The 12,966-nt window shown below is 43.0% G+C and overlaps 1 protein-coding gene across 1 annotated transcript in view; it reads right to left on the bottom strand.

The window, feature by feature from the left end:
- The window catches only part of IARS2 (isoleucyl-tRNA synthetase 2, mitochondrial), a 33,357-nt gene extending 21,458 nt beyond the window's left edge, over positions 1 to 11,899 (bottom strand). Inside the window, exons 1-12 of the mRNA XM_081857780.1 lie at positions 11,655 to 11,899; positions 10,054 to 10,176; positions 9,499 to 9,655; positions 8,925 to 9,073; positions 8,785 to 8,834; positions 8,585 to 8,694; positions 8,389 to 8,479; positions 6,613 to 6,728; positions 5,491 to 5,660; positions 3,353 to 3,443; positions 3,069 to 3,220; positions 2,405 to 2,565 (exon numbers count right to left, since the gene is read on the bottom strand). Coding sequence (XP_081713906.1) covers positions 2,405 to 2,565; positions 3,069 to 3,220; positions 3,353 to 3,443; positions 5,491 to 5,660; positions 6,613 to 6,728; positions 8,389 to 8,479; positions 8,585 to 8,694; positions 8,785 to 8,834; positions 8,925 to 9,073; positions 9,499 to 9,655; positions 10,054 to 10,176; positions 11,655 to 11,861 — 1,577 coding nt within the window. The 5' untranslated portion in view covers positions 11,862 to 11,899. The remainder of the gene's footprint in view (positions 1 to 2,404; positions 2,566 to 3,068; positions 3,221 to 3,352; positions 3,444 to 5,490; positions 5,661 to 6,612; positions 6,729 to 8,388; positions 8,480 to 8,584; positions 8,695 to 8,784; positions 8,835 to 8,924; positions 9,074 to 9,498; positions 9,656 to 10,053; positions 10,177 to 11,654) is intronic.
- Positions 11,900 to 12,966: the final 1,067 nt, after the last annotated feature.

Here is a 12,966-nt window from a genome sequence, read left to right on the forward strand (position 1 = left end):
ATCCCATAGCCCACTCCAGAAATCCTATTCCTAGTTCCAGAGTTGAAGCCAAACATGGCCCATCCACAAATCCTTTGTGACAAGAGACTATCAGGATGTCATGAACATCTATTTCAGAACTTCTAAAGCAGAGACTTCAGTCTTGCATGGTCAATTTCTTGTTTTGTTACTGGAATCACCAATGTGCTTTAAAAGCTTACAGAGTAAGAGAGCATGCACATCATTTTGATTTACGTGATCACAAGCACGAACTCTTGCGTAAGAATGAAGGCACCTTGTTGCTTAGGCCAAGGTCTGCATAATCCAGCATTCTTGGCAAGAACCCCAGCAACCAGCAGATACTAAGCCATTCACCGGAAATTAGCCTACCAGAATACTTTGGTCAACCTTCTTAACCGACCCCTGCTCTGAGAAACACACTTATCCATCTCTATCTGCTGCAGAATGTTTGCAGAGGGAGTAGCGCAGAGGACAAAGAGTAAGGTGTGGTTAAAACTGGAACACAGACAGTTTACAACAGCAAATTGGCAAGACAAAGCCATTTTTACGTTTCAAGAATGAGCAATGCCTTGACCTGCTTTGATACCTAAGCACCGAAGGGCAGGGGTACTAGTTCTCTAGTTGAGCCACAATATTTTGCAAACACTGTGAAATCTGAGGTCAGGCAGATTTAGGCCCAGCACTTCTCCTTCCAGTAATTAACCACTAGTTCTGTCCTTTTTCCTTTCCACCCAATCAGTTCTCTTAATCATGACGAGGTGGGAAAAACCTTTTCCCCCTGGTGCAAACTAGCTTCCCTGCCCAGCTTGCTTCCAGGGAAACTAAGCAGGACAGGACAGGATAGGGTTGCACAAGAAGAGTTCACCAATAACACCAATAGCTCTCCTTTATTAATGAAAAATAGCAACCAGGCCTTGCAGATCAGGAATCAGAGAGGAGAAATAATAAAAGCAGACGTATAGGACAAGAGGGTGACATGGTACTTCACCTGGCCACAAACAAACATTTAGGGGAAAGAAGATGGGCTTTTGCAAATCACAACTGACATAAAAGACAGTTTCTCTGTGACACAGAGGGATTATCGTTTGATGATGCAGTCTTTTCTCCTGTGAAAGCCAGAATGGAGTGCAGTACGGCAGATAGGCAACAATACCTGTGCTCAGTGATGTATTTCCTCTAGCTCCTGAAAGGTCTCCCGATACCCAAGATACTGGGATATTGGGACAGACTTTACTCTTTAGCCACTGCAACCCCAGGCTGCATCTGCCCCCACTGTAAGAACTACAGCTGGGCGGCCTCACCAGGCCTCTGCACGGGGCAAGCGCTGCCATGAACATGTCTGTTTTTCTGCAGACAGACCCAACACTGTTTTACTCTTACCCGACAGCAGCAGTCTGGTGAACTTCTGGACCTCATGCCTTTTCCTCACCTTCAGCAACCACAAAGAAACATCAGCTGCTGCTGCTGCATGGCCAGCCAAAGCAAACCACAAGAACAGGGACTAGTTCACAGATAGATGCCACTTCCCAAGGGCCAGCACAAATGCAAAAATAACCACCAAATGGAGTGATTCAAGACTCAGGCAGCGGGCTTGTTTCTTAGGGTCTGGGGCTGCCAGGTTGAGACCCATCCAGAGGCACACCCTCTTACTGTTTCCCAAATAAGTGAATGCAGGCTCATTTGTCATTCATGGAGGGGGAAACCCAGGGTTGCACTTGGCTCTCAGATGAGCAGGGTTCCCAGCACCACCCCTTCATTCCTTGATGCTAGACAGCAGAGCCTATGCTCCTTGATCTTGCAGTGCAATGTGCACTGCAAATAAGACAGGCTTCATCCTCTGTACAAGCGTTTTGCTCCCAGCAGGTAAATGCCTGTGGTCTGCCTATTTAGCACACTGTGATGGTTTGACTTAGAATCATAGAACTGTAAGTTTGGAAGGGACACCAAGGGTCATCTAGTCCAACCCCGAAATGCTGGAATCTCAGCTTGCATAGATGCGTCCCATTCTGTGGCCGCTTTCATAGGGATATGCTGCAATCTGCACGCAAACCCTTGCGGAAGACATTGCCCCATTTAGTCAAGAGGGCTGCTATGTACTCTTATCCCATCCCATGCAGATCCCGACATCAAAGCCAATAGCTGCAGTGCTCGTTTACGCCCAGCATCCATCAAACTTCCTGAGAGATTTTAATTTGGGAACAAACATGCTAATATATCGCAGGATTGGATTTCCATGCAAAATGCCCTGTTTCGACAAATCATCCGCCACAGGAACCGAAACAGCAAACGCCAGAATACGGCATGTATTGTAACGCCAATGATTGTTCAACACAAAAAAGATTGTATTTCTGACAGCAAACCAAATTCCTTTTTGAAATAAAACAGAAGACTGTAAAGTACACACCTGTTTATTAATGATTCTCCCGTTTCCTTATGGTAAAAAACTGGAATGGGAACACCCCAACGCCGCTGCCTCGATATACACCAGTATGTTCTTTTGTCCAGCATCTCTAGCATTCTGTTCACCCCCGAGGCTGGGACAAATTTTACTTTCTTTAGTGCGTCCTGTAAAATAGCCAGAAAGCATTTGGCAAAGTTGAGACTTAAAGGAAGACGGAGGCACTATTTAGACCATGGATGGTGAGACTGGGGTGCCCAACTCCCATCAGCCCCAGCTAGCAAAACCAATGGTCTTTCTTGCTACACATCACTCATCAGAAAGCCGCCTAAAGGCATGCAGTAAGACTGATACTTTTGGTAATTAAAATACAGTGGTACCTCTGGATGCGAATGGGATCCATTCTGGAGCCCTGTTCGCATCCTAAAGTGAACGCAACCCGCGTCTGCACGTTGCAATTCACCGCTTCCGCACATGACGTCATTTTGAGCATCTGTGCATGCGGCGAAACCTGGAAGTAATGCGTTCCGTTACTTCTGGGTCGCTACAGAGCGAAACCCGAAAACCTGAAGCTACTTCAACCCGAGGTATGACTGTATCAGCTTTGCAAAGTATGCCCCCCTCCCACATACAAGTGAGTATCCATACACCTTAGAAGTCTGCCTTGTACCTGGGCAGCAGCCTTGAGATTTGCCGTATTAATGAACCACTGCTTGCTGGCACGAATGATTACTGGTTTCTTAGTCCTCCAGTCATAGGGGTAGCTGTGTATGCATTTCTCTTCTTTTAATAAGCTCTTTGTTCCTTGAAGCATCCGAATGACTGAGGAAAGTGAACAAAATTATCACTCGGCTGAAATTCCAAATGCTAATGCACTTCTCTTGGCACAACAGGGCATTCATTATATCTGATAAACTCCACTTTATTTCTGAATACAATACAAAATATACATACCAGCTTCATTTCCTTCTTCGAGGACAGCTTTCTTTTGAAGCTCAGACCCTGCAGCCTCTGTGAAACATCCATCTTCACCCACCAGGCAGTCCTAAGGGGGAGGTGGGAAATTTTGAGGTTATGTCAAAAAAGTTGAGAAAGTTTTGCCTGATTACAGGAGTGTGAGCTCACTACTAGAAGGAGGAAGGTGATATCATTCTTATCCAGAGTGAGGTATAAGATGCTAAACTTTCCCACCAGAAGCAAATACATTTAGCCATGAGAGAAAAGCAGACTTCCAAGATTTTAGTGAGGCGCATTAACTCTTTTTGCTCAAAATGGCAACTACCTGCCCATTCTAAGAGGAATAAAATCTCTTACTGCTCATACAGAAAACATTTTAAAAACTAAGATTAATATTTCAAATGCAAGCTTATGCCCCCCCATCTCTCATGTAATTTATATTTTATACACATACAATTATATATGTTTGAGTATTACAAAACTTCACGAATTCTAAGGGGATGGAATCTATCTGGAAGATACTCTCAGTTCTGGATTTTGCAGAATAACCACAGCGAAGGAACTATAGAGCTGGAAAGAGCTGTGGAGAATAGCAAGGGCAGCTAAAGGCTGTTTTTAAACATGAAGAGGGTGTTATCAAAGGAGCTGCCTACAGTCAACTTGAGATGGCAAAAGGAGACTTTCACAAGGTACTCTCTAAGGCAGTGTTTCCCAACCTTGTGTCTCCAGCTGTTTTTGAACTACAACTCCCATCATCCCTGACTAGCAAGACCAGTGGCAAGGGATGATGGGAATTGTAGTCCAAAAACAGCTGGAGGCACAAGGTTGGGAAACACTGCTCTAAGGAACACAAGTGCTCTAGATGAGCCAGGCATTTGGAACACCCTTCCCAGTATGTGCCTACTCAGGCTCTGAGATGGGCAGGGGAGGACTTCCTAGTGGTATCACCAACAGGTATTGCCTCTTGTGTGATGACACATGGCAGGGACTTCTCTGCAGTGGCACCACAACAATGGAACTCTCCCCCTGTTGGAAATATGGCTGGCTCCTTCAGTATTGTCCTTCTAGCACCTTTAGAGGATGCATTTAGTCATTCAGGTATTTTGGAAGAACTGAGACAGTAAGGCTGTACAGTGGTACCTCGGGTTACATATGCTTCAGGTTACAGACTCTGCTGATGCAGAAATAGTACCTCGGGTTAAGTACTTTGCTTCAGGATGAGAACAGAAATCGTGCTCCAGTGCGTGGCAGCAGCAGAAGGCCCCATTAGCTAATGTGGTGCTTCAGGTTAAGAACAGTTTCAGGTTAGGAATGGACCTCTGGAACGAATTAAGTACTTAACCAGAGGTACCACTGTATATGATATTTTGTGTTTTAGTAACCAATTGTTTGTCCCCAATGTTTAAATTTTTTTCTGTTCTAGGGTATGTTTTTTTAATGCTTTTATTTGCACATTCTGGATGCTAGGCAATCTAGATGATATAAAAAGGAATTATTAATAAAATAGAGGATTTATATACATCTTGTAAATCCATCACTATGTTTATGGCAACTGGATGATTTTCAGGACCAAAACAAGAGCATTCTGTTCCTTTTTTGCACAACTACATGCGACCTATACCTGGATGAATACAACTATTGCTCTAACCCAATACACAAACACATTTTGTTCCACCTCCAACAGTATACTTAAACTGATAAATTGTCTTGCATACAGTGGCTCTTCCCTTCCCTCTATTTACCCCAGCATTTTCCCCCACCCAATTTATTTTGGTGGGCTCCCCAGTTCTCTGGAACAGATTTGGGCAGGTGTGGGGGGAAAGGCAGAGGAGAGAAGAGGATGGGAAACCCTGTTGCACCAGCAAAGATTTGTACTGTTTGAGAATGGACGTATCACCTAAGTCAGCCTTCCAAACACAGGGGCCCTCTCCACAATGTTTTAGACTACAAGTCCCCGTCCCTGCCCCCCCCAGTGTGACAGCTGGTAGTCTTGTGTACCTTGGTGGCACCAGAGTGGCTACAGAATGCTATCAAGTGATTTTATAACACTTATTATGTTTGATAAATAATATTTTTGGTGTAAGAAGGGGGAAAAAAGCCACATGTTAAAGACAAAGCAAGCAAAACCACAGTACCATGGGTAGCTGGTGATGAGAAGCTACACTGTAATCTTCCATACCATGAGCTGGGGCTGTATGAACTAATCCTGTTCCTTTTGACATGGTCACATGGTTTGCAGGCAAAAGGGGAGACTGCTTTTCAGGATTGGTGGGGTGTGAGCACACACCACTTTCCAAATCTGTACCTGAAGGAGAACACAGCAGAAGTAAAAACAACAACTGACCAGTAGAAAAACTGCACACATGTATATATCTATAGGGGGTTGGGGGATGGAGAGAGAGAAGAGGTCTGCAGTGTTTTGTTGACGAAAAAGATGGCCAAAGAAACCAGGCAGCATCTTTTCCAAAGAAATATGTACTGATAATTCAGGTACTTAAAAGAAACTGCCAATAACAAGCATCATCTTAAAAAGAAGCATTACCCTCTACTCTCATGTAGGAGAGTGTGCTACCTCCACTCCCTGCCCCACCCACTCCAGTCATTCCCATTGTTCTCAACTCATGAGCCACATCCTGAAACTTCCTGTATTTGTGAAGGCTCTCCAAACATCTTAGAACCCTGGAGCGAAGGGAACATATTGTTTCACGATGAGGCAGTGCTATTGAATGCCCTTGTGTTTTTTTGTTATCCTGTACTCAGGGTTAATGAGGGGTCTGCATACAGATGAAGGTGATGGGTGGTTGCGTGAGAGGCAGGGAAGGGGAGATCTCCCAGGGCAGGAGGCTAAACAAGTTAGTCAACATGTAGAGTGTTTAACACCCCATCTCCCTGACCACTCAATTTAAAGTCTCCCCATTCTTTCTATGGGGAACTTTTGAATTATATAGCCTAGTTCAGTCAGTCCTTTTGCCTGCCAGTGAGCAACTGGATTACCAGATTCACCTCCTAAAAAGCAACATGGGAACAGCCTGTTGAAGGAGGCACCAAGGGATACCTCAAGAGTAACTACAATAATTTAATAAATAGGTTAATTGTTTCAGATTAGCTATCATTCTACAAATTATTCTAACTCAACTACAGGTAAGCTACAGGTAAATTATTCTAATTTACAGGAAAGTAAGTCAGCAACCGATCCTCTACTATTCAGTATTAGAAATATATCCATTTCTTTAGTCAAATATTAAAAAGGGGGTTACCTTTACATGTTGAAATCACGTCAAACTGCATATCCAAAGCAGCAGCTATAGATTGTACTCTTTCTGCCGCTACAATGAAATATTCCCCTGTGTCTGCACACTTCACAATGGAATACCTAAAATTTTATGACATCTTTTAATTTAGCACCATTCAAATCATAAAAATACATGCAAGTATCGCAGAGCTCTCCCCAAAATTAGTAGAGCAGATCCTCCCCATTTTGTGACAATCTGTATTTCCCAACGGTGCCGCTAAAACAATTTCTATCATGGAAATGTTAATGCCATAACAAGGCATTTTCACAGGACTCATTGTGATCAGGAACAGAAAAATCCAGTTCAATGTTTCTAGAAATCTGCACTGAATTAAATTACATTAGTTTCCTTATAACGGTCACCTGTCTTTGAATCAGAAAACAATTGGATACAATAACACAAGGCATCCTCCAATTTTATCTCTTTTTCATTTATGCTGCATCCTTCCATGGCCACACAACTCCTAGTCTCTAATAGTTTTAGCTAGGATTTTCCAAATATTTTTATTTAAATCCTCCTACAGGCTGTTTTTGCTTTGTTGTGGCCATTAGACATAGCTAACACAACATGCAAGAACACAAATCTAAGGCTTTTCCTCTTTCCTCTTTAGCAGCTCTTTGTGCGAAACTACAGACTGCTTTTAGATTCACAATGCTTGTTTTGTGAATGGAGTGGTGGAAGAGACTACTGGAAACCATGAACCCATGTCACATCTGATGCATTCACAACTATGATAACCTCCAAGGTGGCCCTTTGTTCATAGAAGAGATTTGATGTAGCTAAAGCTTAAGCGAATGGAAAACAGCAATACAGTGTTTTGCCAATTCCCTTCTCTTCTGTGTTCCCTGAAAATCTACTCCAGGAGGATTTGGAGACTGACTCTTCAGAACACTGTGGGATGTGGTTCAGGGGGCACCAGACAAGAGGGGACATCAAAATAATCCTTGATAGATCAAAAGCCCTTCAGCAAGCTGCAACACAGTACAGTGGTGCCTCGCAAGACGAAATTAATCCATTCTGTGAGGCTCTTCGTATAGCGTTTTTTTCGTCTTGCGAAGCAAGCCCATTGACAGCTTAGCAGATTAGCGCTATTAGCGGTTTAGCGGCTTTTAGTGATCAGCTGATAAGCAGCTTAGCGGCTTAGGAAAAGGGGGGGGGAGGGAAAAAACCCCGCAAGAACTCGCAAGACATTTTCGTCTTGCGAAGCAAGCCCATAGGGAAATTCGTTTTGCGAAGCGCCTCCAAAACGGAAAACCCTTTCGTCTAGCGGGTTTTCCGTCTTGCGAGGCGTTCGTCTTGCGGGGCACCAGTGTATGTTTCTAAGCTTTACAACAAGCACCTCTTTTTAAAAAAATTGTAAAGCAGTGAGCAAAAATGTTCAACAGAATAAAGGTAGACAATAAGTGGTCTTACTGCATCACTACATTAAATGGCTAGAATACAAGAAGAGACATACATATTGGCAATAAAATGCACACAAAACACCTTTTTTTGATCTGGAGGAGTCTGTGATATACCAGTATAGTTACCAGACAAAATTAATGATGCAAAATTACTCCTATTAAAGTAGAAAATCATACATATGTACCTGAAATAAGCTCTATTGAACTAACTTCTGAGTACATGTGCACAGGATCATCCTACCTCTGTGATAAGAACAACAACAACCCTAATCCCTACTGTTAGCAATAACAGATTTTAAGCATGTCCCAGAGAAATTAAAAGCAAATGAGTACATACTCTGAATTTGGCATATAACAGACAGCTTCATTCGATGGAATAGTCCAAGGTTGTGTGGTCCAGATTATCAAATTCACAGCAGGTAATCCGTCTACAAGGAAAAGTCTATTTAATAAGCATTATTTCAAGTACATTAAAAAAACACTAACAAAAACTGTACTAAGAGTATACATAACATAGAACATACACAACATACCTAACACAGAAGCTAGCTTGGGTGGTGGTTTCAATAAGGGAAACCTGACATAAACAGAACGACTAACATGCTGCTGGTTGTATTCAAGTTCAGCTTCAGCCAAGGCTGTACTGCATGAAAAGAAAGTGAATTAAATGAGGATAAAGGCCTTCCACTCTCTCACCGACTATATTTCAAGAATGAGTACGGTTACCACTTACTTTGTTGAAGGAGACCAAAACACTGGCTTATAGTCCTGATAAATATAACCCTAGAAGGAAAAGAACATGGTTTAAGTAATCAAAAGTGAATGGCAACCTTGGCAGTGTAAGTCTTACTTACCAAATAAATGTTAACTCACCTTATCAAACATTTGGTGAAAAATGTCCAGTTGTTTTGCTTCGTACTTTCTATCAAATGTATGGTAGCAGTTCTCCCAATCTGCCATTATGCCCCAGCGGATAAAGGCCTCTTTCTGTTTTTCAATTACCTTTTCTGCAAATTCTTTAGCTGAAATGTGGAGAAAAAAGCCCATTGTGAATTTGAATCTAACAGACTACCTTTTCAGCTCTCAAAATTCCTCCACAAAGGCCTAGAACCAGAAAGCAGTTCTTGCAATTCTATCTAGTGAACAACTTGCCTTCAAACAACTCCCATCATCCCTGACAACTGGCCATGCTTGCTGGGGCTAAATGGGAGTTGGAAACCAAAAGCATCAACAGGGCTACAGGTTCCCCAATCCTGCTTTAAATTATGCACCTATAATCTAAGAAGGTATCTCTCAAACATATGAGATCACACCGATTCTGCAATCCTCACAAACAAGTATACATAACATAGAACATACACAACATACCTATCATAGACCAACAATGACATAAATTGCTCACCCACATCACAAACCTGTCTCAGAAAGCTTGCAAGAGGGAATATACCTTTCTGTCTGATTTCCATTGGAGAAAGATGTTCCGTTTCCTCAAGTTCTGACAATGCTCTCAACTCTATAGGTAATCCATGGCAATCCCATCCAGGCACATAGTGTACCTTATAGCCTCTCATCACGTGAAACCGATTTGTGATGTCTTTCAAAATCTAAAGGGAAACCAAAGAAAAAGAAAAGCACACATATTTCTATGTCACTCTACAAATTCTCAGGGTTCCTTCAGCATGTATTTAGATTCCACCTGCTCCAATGATTAACAAACCTATGAACTCAGAGACTAGATACACTGGCAAACATTGACTGACTTCAAATTGACACAATTCAACATTAATATGCCACGGAAGATCACATCAACCACTCTTTTCCATTTAATATCACACTCATTCTTGGAGCCTCAACGGAAAGGTAATTTCTATTATAGTTCCATACATTTAAGTACACATAAGATCAATACTGAAAGATACAAAACTTTTATTGACCTGCTCATGAACTGATTGTTAAGTATTTATAGAGGCAAAGCAGTTTTATTTAGGAAGATAACACTCACTTTATTCAATGCATGACCAACATGGGGATCTCCATTGGCATACGGTGGTCCATCATGAAGACAAAATTCTTGCTTTGTTTTCCTTTGTCTTTGCCATGAATACAGTTCTGAGAAGCCACATTTCTATAGAAACACATAATTAGAAATAGTATTACATACCATATTCTAAACACAAAATGAGTGTTATTTTACAGCAGGGTCTGCAAACTTCCTTCCAATGGTCTATGGCAGGCATAGCCAAACTTAGCCCTCCAGCTGTTTTGGGACTACATCTCCCATCATCCCTAACAGGACCAATGGTCAGGGATGATGGGAATTGTAGTCCCAAAACAGCTGGAGGGCCAAATTTGGCCATGCCTGGTCTATGGTGTATCTGTGGATTTGTGGTCGATTTATAATTGTGATTAATTGCTTTTGCTTCTTATATTGTATTTTACTGCATTACAATGCAAATTCTGTGGAGCTTAACAATCACAACTCCCCCAAGGAACTGTAATTTGGTAAGGATGTTTTGAATTCTGTTAGAGATCGCCAGCCACTTTTGGCAAACTTAGCTTTCTTTACAGGTTTCCCTGGAACAAGGGGATTGCAATTAAACTAGTTTAATCTGTCAACTACATATGAACTTGGCACATTGGGAGAAGTGTTCAAACTGCATTATATGTAATGCGGTGCAATCATTTGCATTATGCATATAAAATTCTGGGATGCCGACTGGAAAAGCTGGTGGGTTGGCATCCATCTTTCTTGGGAGACAACAGAGTGCCCCTTAGGGGGTGAAGTCTAATAGTTGGACTTACAGCTCCTGCTGTGGCTGTAGAGGATTGAAAAGCAAATTCTTGGTATTAGTTGGACCTGACCTTCTGGTACGTCCCAATAAAATCAAACTAGCAGAGAAATCATTTGAAAACAATTAACATGCACATTTCTGTTATTCATATAACAGCAGAGTCTCAGCACTTTAGTGCATGGGTAGGAAACTCTCTCCCTGAACAAACCGGCTTCCTGAAGCTACTATATTTTTGAAACCTCAAGTTACTTCTTGCTATGAAAACTTCATTGGCAGCTTCAAAGTGGGGGGAAAGCAGGGCTGGATTTAGGTTTGATGAGGCCCTAAGCTACTGAAGGTAACGGTGCCCTTTATATGTCCAGCTGTCCTTTGTCAACAACAAATTGTCAGTTTTTTGTGCTGAATGTATGCCCATTACTTACATCATAGGAGCCTACACAACACACTGTTGCTGTATTAGGCTTTTATTTTACTTTATTTGTTTTTTATGTTATATTTTGGAAATGTACATCCAGTTTTCCCCCCTTTGATTTTTTGGGAGCCCCCAAGAGAATGGAGCCCTAAGCTATAGCTTGTTTAACTTATACGCAAATCCGGCATTGAAGGAAAGTGTCAGATTTCTCCTTCACCAGGACCCCGAGGATGCTCAGGTTTCCCCAGCGCCCGTAGTGACATGACATGTCCTAACAAAAACGTGCGCGTCGATTGCACTACTACGCAATTTGGTTTGCAACTGGGGGGCGAGAGGGCGTAATTTTTTAAAAAAGCGCCCCCCTCTCTCCGCCCAGCCGCCCCCGTTTCCTTCTTCTACCTGCTGAATCTCCAACTCCGTTTCGGGCTGCAGCCGGCCGGGCAAGTGGACGGGGAAATCGCTTCGGGGCAGCAAGACCGTCTCGCGGTATTTCGAGTTTGGGCTCGCTTTCTGGGCCCTCCCGGGCCCCGCAGACACCGCCCTGCATGCCCAGCCCCAGGCACGCTGAGAGGACTGGAGCAGCGGCGGCGCCCGCAGTGCCCACATCTTCCTAACTTTGCCCTATGGGCACTTCCGGGCCTGCTACGGCGAGCAGCGAGGGTATAACGGGGCCCGGAAAGGGACATCTCAAACGGGTTCTTGTTTCTTTTTCGCGTTCTTTCGCGTGCTGCCGGGCCGGTCGGGGTTTGAATTGCCCAGCGCCCTCTAGAGGTCGGTCCTCCCGCTTGCTGCTTGCGGGTGTGTAATAACAGCTGAAAAAGGCAAAGGAAGCCCAACTTTCGGAGCTTTAATGAGCCACGCAGAAAGTTCTTGACTGGAAATCGCACAGACCGGCTCGTGGCACGTTTCAGACGCTGGAAGGGGAGAGAGCGTGCTGAAGTTTTCAAAGACACCCTGGGAAGGTCGTAAGCAAAAAAGGCTTCACACAACGCTGCCTTGCTATTTGAGAAGCCGCAACCCAACCCACAGAAAAGAGACGCATGCACACACACAAAAAAACACCTATTGCAATTCAAGGACTGATATATTGCCGCCGGTGTTTATTTTTGCATTTAGGAGGGGGAAAACAAACCTTATATCAAGGCTATTTGTCATAAGAAATTCAAAGGGGCTACCCATTTAAAGGAAAAGTTATAAAATAGAAAACAATCCACAATTAAAAGGAATCGCACATGCTTTTCAACGTAAAACCCCGGTCCTATGCACATTTATTTGCAAGCGTCAGTGGAATTCTCTAATTTTGCCATCCGCCATCCGCCATCCACGACTCACTTATTACTTGTACTGAACTGAGTGGGGCGTCGTTTTGATGGGTAAAACATCCATAGATCTTTAAGTCTGGACGCTCCGCATTGACTTTAAGAAAGCTGCTTTTTACTAAAGCGTTATTATGCAGAAGCATATACTCTCTAAAATGTCGAACAGTTCAGAGGTTTGCCTTTAAATAGAAACCACATACATAGTCGACGCTGCCCGTTTAAGGCGTTTCTGCAATCTGACCTCAATTTGCTACACTGAGTAAATAGATAACCCAGAAGCTTCCTCTCCCACAGCCCAGATTACAACCCTATTCTTATTTATTTGAGAGTAAGCCCCATCGAACTCAATGGAATGTACACCAGTATATAGGATTGGGTTATAAACTAGCTAA

The sequence above is a fragment of the Podarcis erhardii genome (assembly GCF_964252035.2).
Source record: "Podarcis erhardii genome assembly, chromosome: 3".
NCBI lineage: Eukaryota > Metazoa > Chordata > Lepidosauria > Squamata > Lacertidae > Podarcis > Podarcis erhardii.